Here is a 17,039-nt window from a genome sequence, read left to right on the forward strand (position 1 = left end):
AACGCAAACCAATTCTATATATAACCATCTCAGAACAAACCCAACAACAAAAGAAAGAGATTTTCAGAGGTTAATATATACATTACTTCCTTCTTTTTCATCATCTTTCACATCTCTTAAGTTCAAACCTTAAACACAAACATGGGACTCAGATCACGTACGCTAGAAATCACCGTCATCTCCGGTGAAAACGTCCGCATAATGGAGGACGCATACGTCGTCGTTCGGGCGGAGTCGCTCAACTGCTGCACCACCAGACCGGCCAAAGACGATGGCACCAACTTCCTCTCGTGGAACGAGAAGTTCCTGTTGGACATGCCCATGCATGCAAGATCGATCACATTCGAGGTCCAATGCACCAAATTCAAGGCTTTTCGCCCTCTTGGGGTGGCCAGAATCGCTGCCTCCGACATCCTCGGGGACGCCGCCGTCCCAGAAAATCAGTTGCAAGAGTTGAGTTACGGGTTGAGGGACTGGGAAGGGAAGAGAAACGGGGTCATTCACTTCACCGTGAAAGTGGTACCTCCGCCGCCAACAACGGAGGAGAAATGTCTGAAGCCCAGCGTGAAAGCGGTGGTGACCGGAAAGGGTTGCGGTGACGGAATGAAGGTCGGTGACAAGAAGAAGGAAGTTGTAGTCGGTGTCCCATTTTGGTGTTACTACCCTAGCATTGTTTAGAAATTAATTTACAATTTTTTATTTATTATAATTATTATTTGTATAACGGTCAAATAGCGTATTCAATTACACAAATTGTGAGAAAGATTATGAATCTAAATCTAGATTTCTACACATGTTATATAAATTTAATTTTATGAAAGTTTTGTTCCCTCCCTTGTTACCTACACCAAAAACGTGTGTTAAATATGTGTGTATTTATTGCATTTTTTCCGTGGTTAAAAGATTTTGTTGTTGATTATAATTATTGGAGGCAAAATAGGTTGAAGTTCCACGTGGCGGAAACGTGTGATTTTGTTAGATATGTGGGGTTCATTGTGTGTTCCACGTACTTAACTTTAATCTTAAGGATAACATAGCAAGCAATTTAAAGAAAGATTGGTGGAAGAAAGCGCGTTAATGGTGAGACCAATTCAAAAATTTGTGAGGTTTTGACTAAGTGCGTTTTAGAAGATTACGTATACATATACTTGACTTGTTAAAGAAGGGTTCATTCAAAGATAAGGGTTCAATTCAACAACATGTTCGTGTTTCTTGGGCTTTACACCTTCTCAAAAGATAAGGCGGTGGGAATATTAATATTGTAATAAAAAATAAAATGTGAAGCTACATATTAATGTGTTGAGATCATAAATTTCTGGATTCACTCTGTAATTTCACAGCTCCAATAACGTCAAATTAATCAATTAATTTTAAATCAATTTGAACCATAGGTTTTGTCTTTTATATGTGTAAATTATGACAGAATTATATTACTCGAAGGAACCATGTAGAGTGAAAAATTGAAATCAAATTGAAGTGTTGAGAGGGAATAGTTTAAGAATTGAGACAACAATTGAAATGTAAAGATTTTAATAAGTAGAAAAGTTGTTATAATGTAAAGTATGAGGTAAAAATGTAATGACCCTTTTATATTTTGGGTTTGAAATGTTTGTAATTGGTTTATAAATAATTTTATTAAACTAACATTAAGGTATATACATGATAGATTTGTGTTTCCACTTTGTATACATTATAGATATATATTAGGCTACGCACAACACTTGGTTTTAATTAGGTTTTTTTTAATAGTTATAATTTAGATAATAGTAATGGTTATTATTTATTATTGCTAAGTGAGAGCAAAAAGCACCAGTGGTCTAGTGGTAGAATAGTACCCTGCCACGGTACAGACCCGGGTTCGATTCCCGGCTGGTGCATTTTTTTGTGAGCTGTGTTGTGTTGAATGTTTGATTGATGGGTCAATCAGTGATTCATCTTTTCCTTACATAGATGAAATAAATGTTCATCTGAGCTCTCTCTTTTGTGGGTTTCATTTTTTGGTCTTTGCTTCAGATTTTGCATTTAAATTTCATTGATCTTGAACTAATAATTTAAACCTTACAGGCTGGTGTCACTTCTCTGTCAAATGAGACAGTTGGAATATCAGAAGATGAGGGAAGGAAGGTGGAAGCAGTTGAAGGTTGAATATTATGAATCTTCTGGCCCACAACCAAGGTGTTTAAGCCTTAATAAGATGGGAAATAGAGTATTAAGCCATAATAGATCAAGTACACATTGTAAAAGTTTTGACTCACCATAAAATAACTTAGAGTAAGTAAACTCATGTTTAATTCAATCCATAATAAGTTAACATATAGAAACAAAGTTTACTAACTTTAACATTCTAATACCTTTAAGCAATCAACAATGATTTTTATATGGTTAAAATTTAGACAAATTTGTATCTTGATTAATTTTGTCATTGATCTCTACACTTTAGTAATAATAACTATAAGATAAAATAATTCTTTACTAGAGCGAAATCATGTGCTAATTTCAATATAAAGGCCTAAATTCTTTTGAAAAGAATACCATGTTCTTTTGAACAATCTAACCAATACTTACTAGCTTAATTTTGCTGAAAATTAGGATGCTAACGAAAATGGTGTAAGTTTGATTATACACATTCTCATCTTTAAAATAAAAATTTATTTTCATCATATTCAATAACGAAATTTGTGTCATTTTCATGTCTCTATTTTCGTCTAATATGAAATTCGTGTTTTATATCCGTATGTACGATGTGCTATGATTGACATATTTTGCCATTACAAGATGTAGTTTCCACATGTTTCTTGTTTGATTTTGAGACATTAAAAAGGATCAATAATGACGTTGTTTAGTCATCCAAATGTGGTATAAAATTTTAACCATTTGAGCTTGCAACACAAGGTGGTCACCATAGCAATCTTCTTAGAATTAAATTCCTTCAGGCTCATTTTAAAGCAATATTTTTTTCTTCTTTGTTTCGCCTCTTATGCAAACATTCTGGATATGTTGTGCACCAAAATATTAATAAATAATAGGAGACTGATAAGAAAAATGAAAGAATTTTTTTCTTAGTTTTTTCTCCAGTGTCCCTTGAGCTAACATTCCAAATTTTGAGCACTCATGACCCAAATCAAGTAAAAATCTCTTCCAGTAATTTTCAAAGAGTCTCTCTTAGTAAAGTAAAGGAGATTCTTTGTTATATCAGGAATGTTGTTAGTTACTATTGTTCAACACATGGGATGCTTATGAATTAGTAAAAAAAATGTGTTGCTAATAGAATTGAAAGTTTACTGAATGAACACAACCATTGATACATTTAAAAAGGTATACATATAGGTAGAAAGAAACCAAAATATAGTACAGCTGGTTTAGTGGTAGAATAGTGCACTGCTGCATTGTAGTCCCAGCTTTGATTCTGAGCCGGTACTGAAGAAAACAAACTGTAATGGGGGTCCATCATTCTCCTGATTCCATGGATGATAGATAGATGATGCGTCTGAAAACAAACTATAATTATTGTCCTTTAATTTTCATCACTAACTTAAGTACCCTACCACGTTCCACATTTAGAAGCTTTGCATCTTATAACTGACACTTGAATTATTGGAGAAAGAAAGACTGTCACATTTTTCTCATTCAACTAGGACATTGTGCTCAATAATTTCAATTAGAACTGGTAAAGGTAGGCAGGGTAGATATGGACAATTCAACTTATTTCATGACATTAACCACTGAACAACATTAAAGAACGATTTATTGCTCAGCAATCGGCTGGTGCAATAATGAGCCTTAAATATCAGCATCATTTATTTTGCAGCTCGTATGCATAACGTTAATTTCATTACCTTGCCAGTTGTCCTAGCATCTTATTCACATAGCTTCATGTTGTGTTTCATATCATGGTAATTTTATCTGGTAGCTTCATGCTATTTGGAAGCACAGTAATTTTAGTTATTGTGCATCATGCGATAAAGAAATGTCACTTGTTTTTTTTTTCTAAAGCAAGTAAAGGAACAAAAATATAGAATAAAGGGTAGTGGAAAAGGTGTGCCTTTTTAATTGAGGATTCCACTTAGTCCACTTCAAGGAATAAAGTAATAAACGAACTTGAACTATATGGAAACATGATGATTACAGGATTGTTAGAACTCATTATCTTTCACAACAGAGGCGCCAAATTATAAACTACTTAAAAAGGGTTGCTACCCTGTAACCAGGCAGTGACATTTTATCCATTTGAGTCACCTGCAGGTCTTTTATACATGTTCCTTGATCAAACTTTCAAGGTGTTGTTGAGGTTTCTCACTTGTGTAGTCACGGTTGACTTATGCAGAAGAGGCTGAAGAACAGACCTGGACTGGTGGTGATGCCAGTGAGGGTATCTCTATTCATTCAAAACACATTTACAATGCCATGGAGATGTTTAATCTTTCAGGTTGATTCAACTCCTTGCATGTTCAGGAATGAGGCGGCCACACAACTCTTCAGGTGCATTTGCCAGTTCTGCATTGTTTTCTTACATAAGCAACGCTTTTAAGATGTACCACGTAACCAAAATTCAAAAGTTCACACAATAAATTACCTTGAGATGTGAAGTTGAACAAAGGAGGTAGGGGTCGCCCATTTGGCAAGCATGCATTTGGATCCCGCAGATCGTCAAAAAATGGATGTGCACATGCAGCCAACTGCAAAAAGAAACAATTAGGACACAAGATTAACTACAGTGTTAACTATTTCCTCCCAACTACTATCTATACTTGGGCAGGTAATGAACAATTTTAAACATAAACAACTACTATCACATGTAAGAATGGTCCATCTTTCTTTGACCAGTGTAGCATACAAATGTAGCACGATTGAATGAATACATATTACGTAATCAAGATACAGTAGGTAACATTTAACTTACAGCAGTGCAACGTAGATTTGGAGAATATTGAAGAAGCCTTGACACCAGATCCACAGCTTCAGGTGGCATTCTCTTGTGAAAAACCTGGAGCATTTTTCTGTCAGGTCTGAATCATTTAGGAATTACATAGTACGTTAGCAGGCAAAAGCAGAGAAAGAATAGTTAACCTTGTGCCATGGGTGAGCTTTAATCTGAGGAAACTTAAATTCATTGTAGTTGGGATTCATGCACCTTATTTCTTCTCTGGTTGGAGTTCCCAAGATCTGTTGAAGTACAAAATAAAAGCCGAGATTGAAGAAACAAATATACCGACTGCAACTTTGAAAAGTAAATTCATAAGCCGAAACAAGAGGACCAGATATTAAAGAACACAGGAAAATGTACCTTTATTATCTCTACTAACTGATCAACCCCACTCTCACCAGGAAACAATGGCTGCAAATAGTACAAGATAGATCAGTTTAATTGGAAAGTTTCTAACAAAAAGCAAACTTAATGGATATTTAGAATTTTGACAACTGCTATAAAAGCTCCCAAACACGAGAAAGAGAGAGAAATAACATGGATCAAATGATCCCTTTGTTCTTCATGAACCAAATCCTCGGGAAGTCCAGAAAGTGTGTGCGTGAGAGAAGAAAAATAAACAGTCTTGCATGTGCTCACCTGTCCTAGAAGTAGCTCAGCTAAAACACAACCAACAGACCACATATCAATGGCTGTTGTGTATTCAGTTGCCCCAAATATAAGTTCTGGAGCTCTATAATATCGAGAGCAAATGTATGATATGTTGGGTTCACCAGGCACCTGAAAATGAAATAATATCATAAACCCAGGAGTATACCATCAAAAGATCTTCAGAAGAAGCTCATAGTCAGAAGGTAAAGAAACTTACCAACATCTTTGCACTCCCAAAATCACATATCTTTAACTGATGTGTCTGCGGATTTACCTATCATATACATAATGCATCACATGTCAAAGCAGTATAGTTACAAGTTCTAAGCAGATGAATCACATCACATGTTAAACAAGAGTGCAACATTGTTTGCTTTGCAGCCTCTTGTTTTCCTTCATAAATTGTTTACCACCCCACCTCCAAAATAAATTAATGGAGTTGAGCAATCCATACACCATAATAATCAATTGGAACACCCAAAGGGAAAGTCTTTGCATGTAACCAAAATATGGCAGAAATAAAAGAAACTTTTGAAAGATTAAACAGGAGAGAGGGAGTATCACTCAGGACAAACTGTTGAAATGCACATACCAGTAGATTCTGGGGTTTGATGTCACGGTGACAGACACCAATAACTTGATGTAAATAATTCAATGCACGGCATATCTACAAGATGGGAGTACCGTGACTAATCAATATGGACACAAATAAAATGCTCAAAGCAATTAACACGAATAGAAATCCTGCAGAAAAGTCAGAACAGATTCAACTGTCATCAACTCAATTACTAGACTTACCTGGTATGTATACAGTTGCACGTAAATCATGGGCATATGTTGGTGCATCCTAACATAGTGCTTTGAAACTTTATAGACAGTTTCAGGTACATACTCCAAAACCAGGTTAAGGTATAATTCATCTTTATCAGTGGTTGAAAAGAAGCAGTGCTTTAGTTTAACAACGTTTGGATGGTCAACTGTGCGCATAACCTGGAGTTCCCTATTCTTATATCTCTTGTCTTGCAGCACTTTCTTTATGGCAACTGCTTCACCAGTCTCAAGGCACTTAGCCTACAACAAATAAAGAACATTGTAACCCAACAGGTAACTGACAAGCCTGAAGAGCACAATGAAGTAGAGAACAACTACATTATAAAATGACTGCAAAACAATATAAATACCTGAAAAACGACACCAAAAGAACCAGTTCCAACCACACGTTCAGCCATGTATGAGATTGTCTGAAACCAATAAAATATAATTATACAAGTTATTAAAGTAACAAACCACTGTTAAGGTTTATAAATTGTCATTTACCAGTGCAAATAAAGTGTACAAATGCAACAACCATAAAGTAATCACCTGTTTTGGTTGTCCATCCCGACCACCAATGGCAGTTGTTATTATTTGACCTGTTTCTGTTCCATTACCACTCACAACAGTTGCTTCCATATCCTGCACGCAGCAATTTTAGTAAAATCAACAACTGATGGCATTTAAAAAGATAAATGAACTTGTTAAACACAAAAGTAATTTGTTTTATGAGATGAAATTACTTATGTATTCACTTGTAGTGAACAAGAAATATCTAGATATGATTACACATATGTAGACTAACACAGAAGTGACCAAAATAGGCACAACTTGGGAGAGTGAGGAAAGATGAATGGCTTTAAATACCTTTTCATTGTTGTTCTTGCTTTTCTCATCTCTAATTTTCATTTCATTTAACTCTTTTGGAAGTTCGTCATAGCCGGACTTCTCAGTTCTAGCTGCTGTAGACACATCAGATGTGCCAACTGTAGTTTCTTTGAGTGCATCTACAGGCTGATCCTGATCTGTGCTTACTTTCTCAACAATATTTGTTTTCTCAACAGCCTTCACTTCAGTTTCTTGTTCAAACTTGGCTCTTTTCGAGTTAGAATCCCCTCCCTGAAAAGAAACAACTTGAACTTCACTTAAAACATCCACGACATGAGTTATTCCAAGAGTGTTAGTGGAGGGAAGAAAAGAGATTCACATTCCACATTGATACGACACAGTCAAATAAATTTCATTACTCCACCTTACCTCTGTCAGGTTTGTTATATTTAGGTTTCACCATAATTAAATAAAGAGCTTAATTACAAAAAACCAATTAAGTGAACAAACAAACAACTAGTACACGTCCCAAATCACTTCTTCTAGGTTAAACACCAACACCAAAATATAACCTATCTGTAAAGTTCAATTTATCACTTAATCTCAGTAATGTATTTTGCAATGTAGGCAAAGCTTCCATTTTAATAGACACACGTAACTGACCTGTGTCAAGATTATGTTTACATAGAAAAACAGCAAATGAGGATATGCCTCAGATGCAGACTATATATAGTAAGATCATAAATCTCGTTAATCACATCACCTAAATCTTCCAAAAAAAAGGAAAGAAAATATCTACAATCACCGGTACTGAGAAAAAAGGGGGCAAACATTCACATACATGTAAGATAATAACATAAAAAAAAAATGGTAACTAAAAAATATAGCATAACAGACAAATTAAAAAAAATAACAACCCAGAAAATATTTCCAAAAAATAGAGGAAACTTTCCAAAGCAGCATCCTCAATAGTTCCAAAAAAATCCCAGAAACATAAAAAAAAAAAAAAATATATATATATGATATCTCTCCCAGAACCTAGCTTCTTCCATTTTCCGAGCAACCAAACAAAAACAGTTCCCCTACCAAAATAATAATTAAAACAAAAACTTTTTTACCCTAGGAAAAGCATATCTTACAGGATCTGAAGAAATGGAAGTCCTCCCAGAAGCAATGCTCTTCAACCTTCGCATCATATTCATGGTTGCTGACTCCACTCACAACCCACCAATCCAAACCCTAAATTGCTCAAACCCCACCAGAAAAAATCGAAACTTTTCAAGATAGAAAAAAGAGAACCCCAACTTTCTCTCCCCACACCCCACTTCCCAGAAACCAAAGCTAGAAACAAATGAAAAACCAACACATCACAATCCTGTAAAAAAAAAAAAACCCCTCTCTCAGTCTCTCTCTCTCTCTAGATTCTCTCTCTCTTACTCAAATACAGAACTTCCCAGGTGGTCTCTTCAGTTTATTTATGTTAATGAAAAAAATTTCTCAAATTTCTGTGGTCAAACCCAATCATTCCACCTTCAAAATGTGTACCTCAGTCAAACGCGAAATCGTGGCCGTCAGTTAGTTATTGATGAAAGATGAACGGCAGTGATCTTCTGATTCGAGATAAAGTAAAGGTTGGGTTTGGTGGCTTGCGAATATGAAAATGCCCTTAGTTTTAATGTTTATTTACGAAAATGGGATCATAGGTTCGGTGCTTAAACGGAATATCCTGTGCCTCATAAACTGTGTTCAAATTCTAATATAAACCAATCAGATTTGGAGAATGCCTTAGGATAAGTGTGTTTAATTAGGGTAATAATAATGTGCTAAAGAAAACCACATTTTTGGTAATAACCAGGAAGATAAAAAAAATAGATAAAAAGAAAAAAAAACCTACTTTCACTACAACTCTAATGTAGTAATTTATTTTCAGTTATTAAATTTTTTAGTTAAATATTATATTGTTTAATCTATAATTTTGTATATTTTAAAATATAATTTATATAAATTTTTTATTTTAAAATATAATTTATATTTTAAAATATAATTTATATTTTAAAATACAGAAATACTAAAACTGCAGTGAGCAAAATATAAAGTTCAATATTGTATTTAAACGTAACTCTTTTATGCATAACAATATAAGAAGATTTGCTAATATTTCTTCTAAAGATGTATTTGGATATACAAGTTAAAAGAAGTTTTAAGACTTTTTATATTGTAAATAAATAAAAAGTATAAAAAAAATAGATCCTAATATTAAATTTTAATTTAAGTTTTTTATTTTTAATAAAAATTATTTTATTATGTCATTTATTTTAACTTCAGAATTTTCATACAAAGTACAACATATTTTTGAACTGGATGTATGTTATGGCGAGAGTTCTTTTAAGAATTTTAGTAATGTGAGACATATGACTATGCTAAAAAACAACCATCATCATATCTTTAACATTAATTACCCAGAAAAAAAGCCATAAGATGAATATGACAATTTCTCTACAATTGTTGTCTTGTATTAAGAAGTGGACTTTAAACTTAACTCAATCTCATAAAACCAGTTTATGAAGTGAGGTTTGCACTCACTTATATATTATGAAATGCTTTAATCTCTGGTGGATATGGAATATCCAACGCACACTCCTTACGCTGAGAATGACAGCTAAAATAGACTTATGAGGTGAGGTGAAGTTTGGGTGGTCCACGGTCCAATAGTGGGGTGGTCTGATAAGTCCAACAAACAATCGTTAGAATAGGCTCGAAATGACTTTGATATTAAGAAGTAAACTTTAAGCCTAACTCAAACTCATAAAACCGACTTATGAGGTGAGGTGAGGTTTGCATCCACTTATATACTATGAAATTTCTTAATCTCTAGTCGATGTGTGATCTCAAACATTTGTTATTAAATAATATTTCTATACTAGAGAAACATTGACTAACTCCTACGACTATTTAAAAAGAAGTTAGAGTTTTTATGGAATAACTGATCTTTATAAGAAATCTATGAAAGATTTTGACATAATTGTCACTTATTTAAATGAAAACTAAGGATTTTGTTGACGAAAAAAAATATAATAATATTTTTAATTAAAATATTAATTTATTGATATATAAAGTGAATGTTTGGCATAATGTATAGTGTTAACATATCATCACCTTTTCATTTGTCTTTTTCGCATTATTCAATCTTTGTCTTTCTCATTCACATGACCATTGATCACACTAATTTAGATCTTTCATGGTGGAATTGTTAGTTATAACAATCTAAACGGTTTTATTTGTATTCACTGTTGAACTGGGTAGTATTAATACCTAGTCTTTTCTATTCTAAATGTATGTTTAGTTAGTATTGAATAATAAAGCTCTCTCTTTTCTCTTAGTCTCTCCTCTAAATCTTTTGTTCTTCCTCTATTCTTTTATGGTATCTAGAGCCAAAAAATGGCCTCATCATCCACCACTGAAACCAATCCTGAAATTTTTTCTTCCAAACCCGAAGCTCTTCTCCCTCATATATTTCATACCTCAATCCCTCTGAAACTGGATCCAGACAATTTCCTAGTTTGGCGACAGCAAGTTAATGCCACCCTTCAAAGTCTTGATCTCCTTCATTTTCTGGATGGTTCTTGCATTCCACCGCGCTTCATCTTTGTCGAAGGAGACTCTTCTCCCGCCGTTAATTCCAAATATATCCAGTATGATCGTCAGAATCAGGCAATCTTGGCCTGGTTATTAGCATCTATGACCGCAGGTATCCTAACTCAAATGGTTGGCATGGACTCCTCAAATGAAGTTTGGCACAAACTCTAGACCCATTATGCGTCTCAAACTTGTGCTCAAATAAAGAAACACAAACAGCAGTTGCGTACACCCAAGAAGGATCAATCTATTTCTGCCTATCTTATTGACATCAAGAAAACTGTGGACCACTTGGCTGTTGTGGGTTGTCCCATCTCCACAGAAGATCACATTGAAGCTATTCTTGATGGGTTGTCCGATGAATATGATTCATTCATCACCTCTGTCACATCCCGTCTTGACCCGTATGTGGTAGCATATATTGAAGCTCTGCTTCTTGCTCAAGAAAGTCGTATTGAAAAGGCAAAACAGTCTGTTGATCACATTTTGCAGGCCAATGTGTCTTCTGTTCCATCTTCTTTCTCTCCTTACAACTCCAGTTCTGCCAATCATCACCTTTCCTTCCACCCTTTTGGTCCTGGTAAACAACGGTTTTATTCTAAACCACGTTTTTCAACATCCAAGAACTTCACTAAGATACCATCTAACTTGTCTTTGTCTCGGGTGCAATGTCAAATTTGTGGAAAATATGGACACACTACCCTTCATTGTTGGCATAGGTTTGATTCTTCCACTCCCTCTCAAGTTACTGCTAACACTGCTCATTTTTCTACATCTCTTAGTGATGATGAACCTTCGATCCTCGGAACCCCCAATACTCTACATGACCCTCTTCGGTATCCTGATAGTGATGCCTCCCATCATCTCACTGCTCACAATAACAATCTTTCAACCACAATCCCTTCATAGGTTCGAAAAAAGTTGTTGTAGGTAGTGGCTCACAACTCCCTATTACATTTATTGGCTCTGCCACTTATATTGATCTTAATACCCATAATACTTTTTCTTTACAACATCTTCTGCATGTTCCTACTATATCTAAAAATTTGTTGAGTGTTTCTAGGTTTGCACGTGATAATCACGTATTTTTTGAGTTCCATGCTAATGTTTGTCTTGTTAAACGTCAGGGAACCAACAAAATTATGCTTCAAGGCAAGCTTAAAGATGGTCTTTATATGTTTCCAAATCTTGTTCAAACTTCACCTTATTCTGCATACACTACTGCTATTACCACTAGCTCTTCTACATATCATTTGTGGCACTCCCGGTTTGGGCAACCAAGAGTGATTCATCAAATTATGAAGATTTGTAATATACCTTTTACTGCTAAACGCGAATTCTGTGAATCTTGTGTTGTTGGCAAGTCCCATCAACTCCCTTTTACTGCTTCTTAAACTATATACTCTAAACCTTTACAACTTGTTTTCATTGACATTTGGGGGTTGTCTGCTACCCCTGCCACTAATGGTGCTAGTTACTATATTTCTTTTGTGGATGCCTACACGAGATATGTTTGGTTCTATTTAATTCACACTAAATCATAGGCACTCACTGTTTTCAAAACCTTCAATTATATGTTGAAAAACAAACTGGTTTTCAACTTTTAAGCATTCAAACTGACAATGCAAAAGAGTTTCTATATTTTAAATCTTCCCTATTTCCTAAGGTGTGAGTTATTACGGTTTGTAAGAACTTATTTATGGTGTATTGTCCAAGTCTCTCGGAATATAATAAGAAATTTTCGAATAATACCAAGAATATCAGCAAACAACTCTCTTAAAAAGTAAAAAACCTAGGATACCGATTTTTTTTTAAAATGAAGAAGTGAAAAGGAGAAAGAAAACGTGAATTTATGTTTTTAGAACAAGGTGGATGCGCATATTTATTGTGTAGAAGAGAAACCAAACCAATGGAAAGAAGGAAGGAAAAAGATTCAATTTCCTATGCAACATTTTGAGATTCCCTCTAACAATTCCAAAACTGAACAAAAAATCACAAAAAAAAACACGGTCACTTCCATAAAGTTTTTTTTACACAATTTGTTATCCTTTTGCGATATCCTCATTGTTATATGAGGTCGAACCTTCCCAAAATTACTATCTGAAATTGAAGGTGATAATGGGTGACATAAATTTCATGGATAATGGATGAAATTACAAAATTAGTCTAACAAACTTCAAACATAAATTCGTTGTATTCTTTATTTTTTTATTTTTATCTAATTTAAAATTTTGATTTTTCCAAATCTTTGTATGATTTGAAAAGTTGCTAATGTTATATTTTAAATTATTACATCAGGTTTGTGTTGTTTTAGATTAGGCACATTTTTTATTTAATTTTATCTAAACTTTTGATTTGGATTCTTCCTAATATTATATTATTTTGGTGGAATTGTTCTTTTTCTCCTTCATTCGTACCATTTTGCTTGCATATTCACTTGTTGCTCGTTAGTTTTTGCCAAAAAAATAATAATACTTTTTTATTTGTAAGCATGGACATTTATTTAAGAACCATTGCTTAATTTTAAGCAACTTCTACGTCCACGACAACTAGTTCTAACAACGCACGATACTTATTTTTAAAGCACGACCTAATTGTAGTTGCTCTTAGTTTGATTTGATCTAAGAAAAATGTGAAGAAAGGTGGGAAAAAAAATACGTGGATGCATGAATATATATTTTTTTTGCATAAAAGTGTGAGAAAAAAATAAATAAAATTTGTTGTTTAAAATTGAGAATTACATTTTCCCCCTCTAGGTTTTGCTCACTCCTTGTTGATAAACCCTTTTATGTTTGAATTAGATAATAAAGAATGATAGAAAAAAAAGTTGTTTAAATTATGTAAAAAATTGAAAATGAGTAGAAAATGAAATATTTTTATTAATAAATGTATTTTCTTTTATTTATTATTTTAACATATGGTTTTAATTATTATTATTATTATTTTAACAAAAAATTAATTATGGATATAAATATGTATAAATATTATTAAAATATTTATGAGATAATTGAATATATTGATTTTGAATGTGTTTCTTGTGATTGCTATAGGTAAAGATACAATGTATATTTCTTAAAAATATAATAATAAGAAGTAAGATAAATATTTTATTATTAATATTTCACATCAAATTAATTTATTTTTTTTGCACTTTGAAATTTCTTTTTCCAATTATACCGACTTTTAATTTTGCTTTCAAATTCCAACATACTTAGACAAAAAAATGATTTGATATAATGATTTTTTAAATAGAAATTAAATTTAAAATGTTTAAATTTATGAAAATATTAAAATAATATTCAATCTCTCTTTATTGTTCTTTATTTTCTGTCATCAATACTCAGATTTTTTTTAATTTGCATTAGGTATTAAAATATATTTATATATTAACTTTTTATTTCAAAACCGAGAGATTTTATGCCAAAAAATAATACATCAAATAATGAATATTCTCTTAATTATTTAAAACAAAAACATTCTTTTATAATTTACTTATTCCAATTGTGCCAAGAATTCCAAGTCTTCCTTTGAAATTCTCATTCAATGATAGCTTCTCTTTCTTTTTTTTTTTTTTTCTTATCTTTATTCTTCATTCAAAGTCACTGACCCCATACTTATATTGTTTTGGTCAGTGGTCAATGATGACTCCATTTGAGTCTGTGTATCACAAAATTATTGGGTCTTTCTGACATGAAAAAGAGGGGATTTTTTTTGGACCCATATAATTTTTTTCATATTTATGGATATATAAAAATATTACTTTGAAAAAATATCTTCTAAATTATATAATTTAAAATTTATTTATTTAATATAAAATAAAAATTAGATTCTAAATTTTTTGAAATTTTTTTTTGTATAAAAAAGGTTTTTAGATTGTGTAATATTAAATTTTCACATAAATTTTATTTTAAAATTGTACAATTTCAAAGTTATTTTTTCATAAAAAAATACTCCCAATCAATTCATAACATAATAGATAGACAAGGATGTCTTTTAACTACTTTTATAGGATGTACATGAAAATTATGGGCTGCATAAAGAAATGGCCAACAAAAGATTGTAGCCCACAAATTACAATCAAATTTAGCCCAAATTATTCATGAATGGAGCCAACAATTGGATCTTTCTTAAGCCTGTTCATTATGGGGCAATTGCTTCCTGCACCATATCACTGCACCCAATCACAGGAGAAAAATCGAAAATACCCTTAAAAAAATGAGGTGCATATAAAATTGCATTCCGACCCCCTTTTCCAGAACACAAAAATCTCTTCCGGATAAATTTTTCCGCAATGTATTATTTTCAGTTCTGGATTTTTTTATCCAGAATAGGATTTTAATTTTTTTTCTGGATTTTTATATCCGAAACATAAAAATCTCTTCCAAATTTATTTTTCCAGAATGCATTATTTTTAATTTCGGATTTTCATTTCCGGAATAAAGGGTATTTTTGGAATTTTTGAAATTATGTTGGGTGCAGGTTCAAAAGTGTTGGGTTCGATTACATTCTCTGGTCCAACACAAAAATCAAACAGAAGCCCAAGCAACTGATTTAAAAGAATAAATGAAAATGATTTTTTTTTTGTAGAAAACCATAAGGGGTCAATGTAAGCCAAGTATGATTACCATGAAATGAAAAAAAAAATAACTGGTTTCAGGTGATTATATAAAACATTTTCAGTTATTTCTAGAAGAAAATAAAAAAATGTTTTTTTTATAAAGATATTAACTTATTTTGAAACTCTTCCATAATCTAAAATCAAAATTTCAATTTATATACAAACAAAAAGCAAGATTCAAATAAAAATAAATAAAATGTATGAATATGTCTTGAAACAAGCCGTTTGCAATGATTGTAATGACTTGCAACCTTCTTAGGTGGGATCTTTAATATTTTACTAAAAATGTAGAGAGTGGGTAATTTTCAAGGAAGAAAAAGAAGAATGCTTTTACTTCAAGTGTCTATCTTGTTTTTACTTATGTTTCTTACCAGGGTGTGTGCCAGCTTTTAAAAACTACAAATTTTGCTACCATTAATTAATGTGTTTGAGAGGTAAAAACATTTCAAATAGTATACAAGTAAACATAAATCTTATCTTATCTTATAAACTATTGAATTTGGGTTAATTAAGTTGAAGTTTAGGAACAAAATTGTGTTTGATTAAGGAATATATTATTTAAAAGTGTTGCTTACTTAATCCAAAATATCTTTTAACAACTTTTTCCTTAAATTTGAGAATCAAACTCTAACTGCATGCCTTTAACAAAGTTATAAATGTTATATTAAGTAACTTAGTACAAGGCATTGTATTTTGTTGATAGAGAAAATTTAAACTAGAAATACTTATCAATATAAAAAATTAAACTTTACTCTCTTTTCTTATTGGAAGAAACTTTCTAACATTCCTTAAGTCCCAAGACAACAAGCATGATCTCAATTACTGAAACTTTTGGGACAATTCCTTTTCCCATGTTTTTCTACTCCAAGAATATTTAGTGTTTTCCTTATGTTTATTGAAAGTATGGAGAAAAATATATGGTCCATAAGGCATGCAAGGAAGCAGCTATTGCAATAGCTAAGCCACTTGATTTTGTGGTATAGTGATCTTGGATTCCTAAATCTAAAGAAACACATAGCCAAGTTCTTAAAGATGAAGTAAGGGCATTGTTAGTAAAATGTTAAAGAAGAGTTTTATTTGTGTGTGTTTGGATTACTTAGAATAATGAATGGAGCACCTAAAAGGGCATGATAATTAATGGGTAAAGCTTTCAAGTGGGGTTTTTAGGACAATCCCATCAAAGTCACCTCATAGTGATCACATTGACATTTTGCAATAGGGTTTTGAAGATAGGAGGAGCTAATAATGTCTAAGTTGTAGTTTTCTAATCCCATCTAATACCTCCAAATGTTGCCACCATTGTCTTAACATAGTGTTTGAAGGGTGTGGGGAATGGTAGGACCCATGAGCATGTGTTAGAAAGAACATCATAACAGAAGGAAAAGAGGAGTTTGGGATTACACAAGAATGACAAAGAAAGGGTGGTGAGGTAGATGATCCAATATAGGAAGAAAGAGGCCCATAAGATAATGTCCTAAAGCCAGCAAAACTAAAAGGGCCAACTGCCATTCCCTCTTTCTGATACCCTTTCATTTTCTTGACTTTATTACCTTCGTCCACACCTACTAC

At 32.6% G+C, this 17,039-nt stretch overlaps 2 protein-coding genes and 1 non-coding gene across 3 annotated transcripts; 2 read left to right on the top strand and 1 right to left on the bottom strand.

Moving 5' to 3' along the window:
* On the top strand, window positions 1-820 carry LOC137819236 (BON1-associated protein 2). Its single transcript, XM_068623023.2, has one exon. It carries the CDS (start codon window positions 142-144, stop codon window positions 676-678), a length of 537 nt encoding a protein of 178 aa, XP_068479124.1. The 5' UTR covers window positions 1-141; the 3' UTR covers window positions 679-820.
* Window positions 821-1,806: 986 nt separating this feature from the next.
* TRNAG-GCC (transfer RNA glycine (anticodon GCC)) lies at window positions 1,807-1,877 on the top strand. The gene has a single exon. It is a non-coding gene; the product is annotated as a tRNA-Gly (tRNA).
* A 2,148-nt stretch (window positions 1,878-4,025) lies between these two features.
* On the bottom strand, window positions 4,026-8,595 carry SK32 (shaggy-like protein kinase 32). The gene is made up of 13 exons (XM_068621414.2): window positions 8,356-8,595; window positions 7,256-7,507; window positions 6,938-7,030; window positions 6,757-6,816; window positions 6,374-6,646; window positions 6,168-6,242; window positions 5,793-5,849; window positions 5,564-5,704; window positions 5,285-5,335; window positions 5,068-5,163; window positions 4,901-4,984; window positions 4,574-4,676; window positions 4,026-4,494 (listed from the first exon to the last, which is right to left on the bottom strand). Exons 1-13 carry the CDS (start codon window positions 8,416-8,418, stop codon window positions 4,433-4,435), a joined length of 1,410 nt encoding a protein of 469 aa, XP_068477515.1. The 5' UTR covers window positions 8,419-8,595; the 3' UTR covers window positions 4,026-4,432.
* Window positions 8,596-17,039: the final 8,444 nt, after the last annotated feature.

This window comes from Phaseolus vulgaris, chromosome 10 (assembly GCF_051622355.1).
Source record: "Phaseolus vulgaris cultivar YP4 chromosome 10, ASM5162235v1, whole genome shotgun sequence".
Classification (NCBI taxonomy): Eukaryota; Viridiplantae; Streptophyta; class Magnoliopsida; order Fabales; family Fabaceae; genus Phaseolus; species Phaseolus vulgaris.

Coding starts and splice junctions, on each gene's coding strand:
- LOC137819236 (XM_068623023.2), top strand. CDS start 142: ATGGGACTCAGATCACGTACGCTAGAAATCACCGTCATCTCCGGTGAA.
- SK32 (XM_068621414.2), bottom strand. CDS start 8,418: ATGAATATGATGCGAAGGTTGAAGAGCATTGCTTCTGGGAGGACTTCC. Junction 7,031..7,255: donor GCAAGAACAACAATGAAAAG/GTATTTAAAGCC, acceptor TGCTGCGTGCAG/GATATGGAAGCAACTGTTGT. Junction 4,985..5,067: donor AAGCTCACCCATGGCACAAG/GTTAACTATTCT, acceptor AAAATGCTCCAG/GTTTTTCACAAGAGAATGCC.